The sequence below is a fragment of the Triticum aestivum genome, chromosome 6B (assembly GCF_018294505.1).
Source record: "Triticum aestivum cultivar Chinese Spring chromosome 6B, IWGSC CS RefSeq v2.1, whole genome shotgun sequence".
NCBI lineage: Eukaryota > Viridiplantae > Streptophyta > Magnoliopsida > Poales > Poaceae > Triticum > Triticum aestivum.
In genome coordinates, this window is record NC_057810.1 from 970,415 (window position 1) to 973,564 (window position 3,150).

At 45.9% G+C, this 3,150-nt stretch overlaps 1 protein-coding gene across 1 annotated transcript; it reads right to left on the reverse strand.

Annotated features, from left to right (window-relative positions):
* Positions 1-2,008: 2,008 nt before the first annotated feature.
* Positions 2,009-2,445, reverse strand: LOC123133023 (cytochrome c oxidase subunit 6a, mitochondrial-like). The gene is made up of 3 exons (XM_044552568.1): positions 2,334-2,445; positions 2,117-2,223; positions 2,009-2,038 (listed from the first exon to the last, which is right to left on the reverse strand). Exons 1-3 carry the CDS (start codon positions 2,443-2,445, stop codon positions 2,009-2,011), a joined length of 249 nt encoding a protein of 82 aa, XP_044408503.1.
* Between the last annotated feature and the right edge of the window lie 705 nt (positions 2,446-3,150).

Sequence of the window (3,150 nt, forward strand, 5' to 3'; positions counted from 1 at the left end):
AGTAGCAACCCTTCTGATGTTTGAGAGCACTCTCATTGTGCTATAATTAACTACATTTTCATTTTCAGCAACACTTATGGAGCACTTAGTTCTAAATAGAAGTCATGAAACTAGGGAGACCCATCTATGTGAGATTTGGCAAACCAGAAGCACAAATAGAGCATCAGCCAACTTCAGGTTGAAAGAAAACAAACATAAAGGACTAAAAGAATAAACCTTTGTAACAAAGTAACTAGAATTAGCACCAACTGCAAGATGACATGTGGTGCATCAACTAATTATAGCTAAATGGGTTGTCCAAATACATAAATTATCATTAGATGGATGAAACCAACAAGATCCGATCATACAAATATCCCGGGGTATCCGACTTTGTTATCCAGAAATATCGCATGAGTGTTGTGCACACCAGGATAAATTGCAAGACGGAAACACTGGGAGCAAGCAACTAATGTATTAATAAGCTTTCATGGAATTTTATTTTATGTCATGCTAAAAGAAGGCATGCATAACCACATTCACAAGGCTGCACACAACATACACATTGAACTCTCATGAACAAACACACCGTAGCTTTAAAAACGAAATGTCAAGCATCACAATGCACCATACGAATCAACAATGAAACACTATAGTTCATCAATATCACTAGGCCAAACTAGTGTGCGGTGGGATATCGAACCATTTCGAATTTTTTCCAGTGGATTGCATATAGCAAGGGGGATTTTCCATAACTAGCTCTCAAGAACAAACACACCACAGCTTAAAAGGAAATTTCCAGCTGCACAGTGCACCATACAAATCAGTGGTGTGTACCCAAAATATATACAGGTTCATCCAAAACAAAACCAACCTCAGAGTGGACCGTCTCCTCATAGTGTATCAGTGTGCATGATTCATATAGTACAACAGATAAACAACACAAACCTTTTTGTTTTCTGCGACGACGCCGAGTAGAAACGCAAGTAGGCCAAAACAAGGAGATGGTGAGGCCGATCCCCTTTGCCGAAGTCAAACCCATGGCTCCTGCATAACGATGCCCAAATACCGTTAGGAGAGAGACAAAATCAATAGCAATACAACATGAATGAATGTGTCATCACGATGGCATATCAACAACAGTAAATAAATGCAACTAGGTGATCGGCTGTAAATATAGCAAAGTGAATCGCCCACAAACAACGGATGTCGTTTCTCCTCGGGGACTAGCCGATCAGTGATGATGCTCGGCTAACACAAGTACTACAAGCTGAAAACATTTATACCACAGGAACAAAGCTAACACAAGTACTACAAATTGAAATCCTTTATTCAACAAGTGCAGAACACAAGTGACAGGTGTAACTAATTACCACACATAAGAACAGAAGTCATATGCCATGATTCAGTTCACGGATCAGCAATTTAAAATGACACATCACAAGTCTAAAACTGAACATATCATATCGTTATACAGTACTTGTTCTATTGAATTACAGAGAAAGAGAGAGAGAAATAGATAGGGAGAGAGAGCAGCAGCAGCAGTAGGGGGTTCAGACTTTAGAGAAGATCAGCAGCGAGGTTAGGAGAAGAAGAAGCAAGCGTGAGGATAGAGAGAGGAGTAGCAGCGAGCAACAAGAAAGAGGTTCACAGAAGAAGTGCAGCAGCAGGTTTAGTGGATTCAAAGAAGAGGCAAGCAGCAGGAGGTGCAGCAATAGAGGAGCAACAGCAGGGTTAGCAGCACCAGGTGAAGGAGAAGGACGGCGGTAGGGGAGAGGACTCGTGTGAAGGAGAAGGACTGAATCATTAAAATTATACAGTATTTCAGTGACTTGTGTACACCTGAATCCAACTAACAAATGAAGCACCCTGTATACCTAGAAGGAAATGTGAAACCCAAAGCATACACATATTGCCCAAATCATATCGCATCCAATCAAATAGTCGAATCAAGGAGGAAGTTACAGATGTAGGCATTGAAATGGGCACGGGAAGGAAGGGGTAGACAATTCATACCCCAGGGGAACTCCTAGTTGTGGATGTGCAAGTAGGGGTAGGCCTGCATCACGAGAAACAAATCAGACCCGGGTCATGGCCACCACACGACCCAAAATATAGCACATTCACGAGATCGGACCGGCGGCTCGTTGAAGTGGGGGTGGCCCTTGGAGAGGTTCCAGGCCGCCAGGAGGGTGCAGGTGACGGCCTCTATGATGGTGATCTTATCCCACTTGGATGTCTCATCTGCGAGGCGTCATCATCAATCAAACGAGAAAAATCCCAAATACACGTCAAATGACCGATCAAATAGGGGGATAGAAGAGAGGGAGGGAGGGTTTGCGAGGTGTACGGACATGCGTCGTCATGGGTGGAGGAGGACATGCGGCACCCGACCGGGGCCGTTGCGGGGGGCCTGGCGCGCGTCGCCATGGAGCGGAGGCCAGATCTCGCCGTCAGGGAGGCCATGGGTGGGTGGTGCTGCCGCTGCTTTCAGGGACGGGGTTGATTTGGCTGGCTCGCTTGCTGCCATGGATGGGAGGAAGGAGCGTAGGGATGGGGTCACCGTGGTGTGCTTGGCGCCGCCGGAGGACATTGGATTCAGGAGGGATTGGGCGCTGTAGGTGGTGGTGGTAGCGGCAGCAAGGAGTGGTGCGGGGGAGAGGGAGAGACGAGGGTGAGAGTAGCTCGCGTTGGTTGGTGGGTGGGTGCGCCGTCTCGTTGGTGGGTTTGGACGAGGGGAATGAGATGGAGGACTGGATCGGGAGGAGGCGGGGAGGAGGTGGCGGCGGCGGCGAGGAGATGGGGACGAGGGAGGAGGGGTGCGATGGGATCTGAGCTAGGGTTTGGGCTGCGGGTGGAGGTATCTCCTTTTCTTTTCTTTTTCTTCTTTTTTGTAGATAGATGGATGGGCAGATGTGGGATAGAGAGATGGATGGATGGATGGATGGACGCCATGTCATCGATCCGTGGACATAGTTATCATTGGTTCAGAAAATCATTGCTGTAAAATAGTTTTCAAATACTAAAAATAGAGGGATTTTATGAAGTAGCTATCAAAAATATTTTGCAAAAGGGCACCACAGAAACTTTCACTAGAGTTAGACCACATTTTATGGACTAGGACCAATTTGTCTGCATTTTTCATATTTCTAGCTATTTTTAATCATTTTT

Bases quoted from the DNA above. Each gene is read 5' to 3' on its own strand.
- LOC123133023 (XM_044552568.1), bottom strand. From the start codon at position 2,445: ATGGCCTCCCTGACGGCGAGATCTGGCCTCCGCTCCATGGCGACGCGC. The intron at 2,224-2,333 runs GTCCGTACACCT...GACGCCTCGCAG, and splicing joins CTCCACCCATGACGACGCAT to ATGAGACATCCAAGTGGGAT. The intron at 2,039-2,116 runs GTCCGATCTCGT...CTCGTGATGCAG, and splicing joins CCCACTTCAACGAGCCGCCG to GCCTACCCCTACTTGCACAT.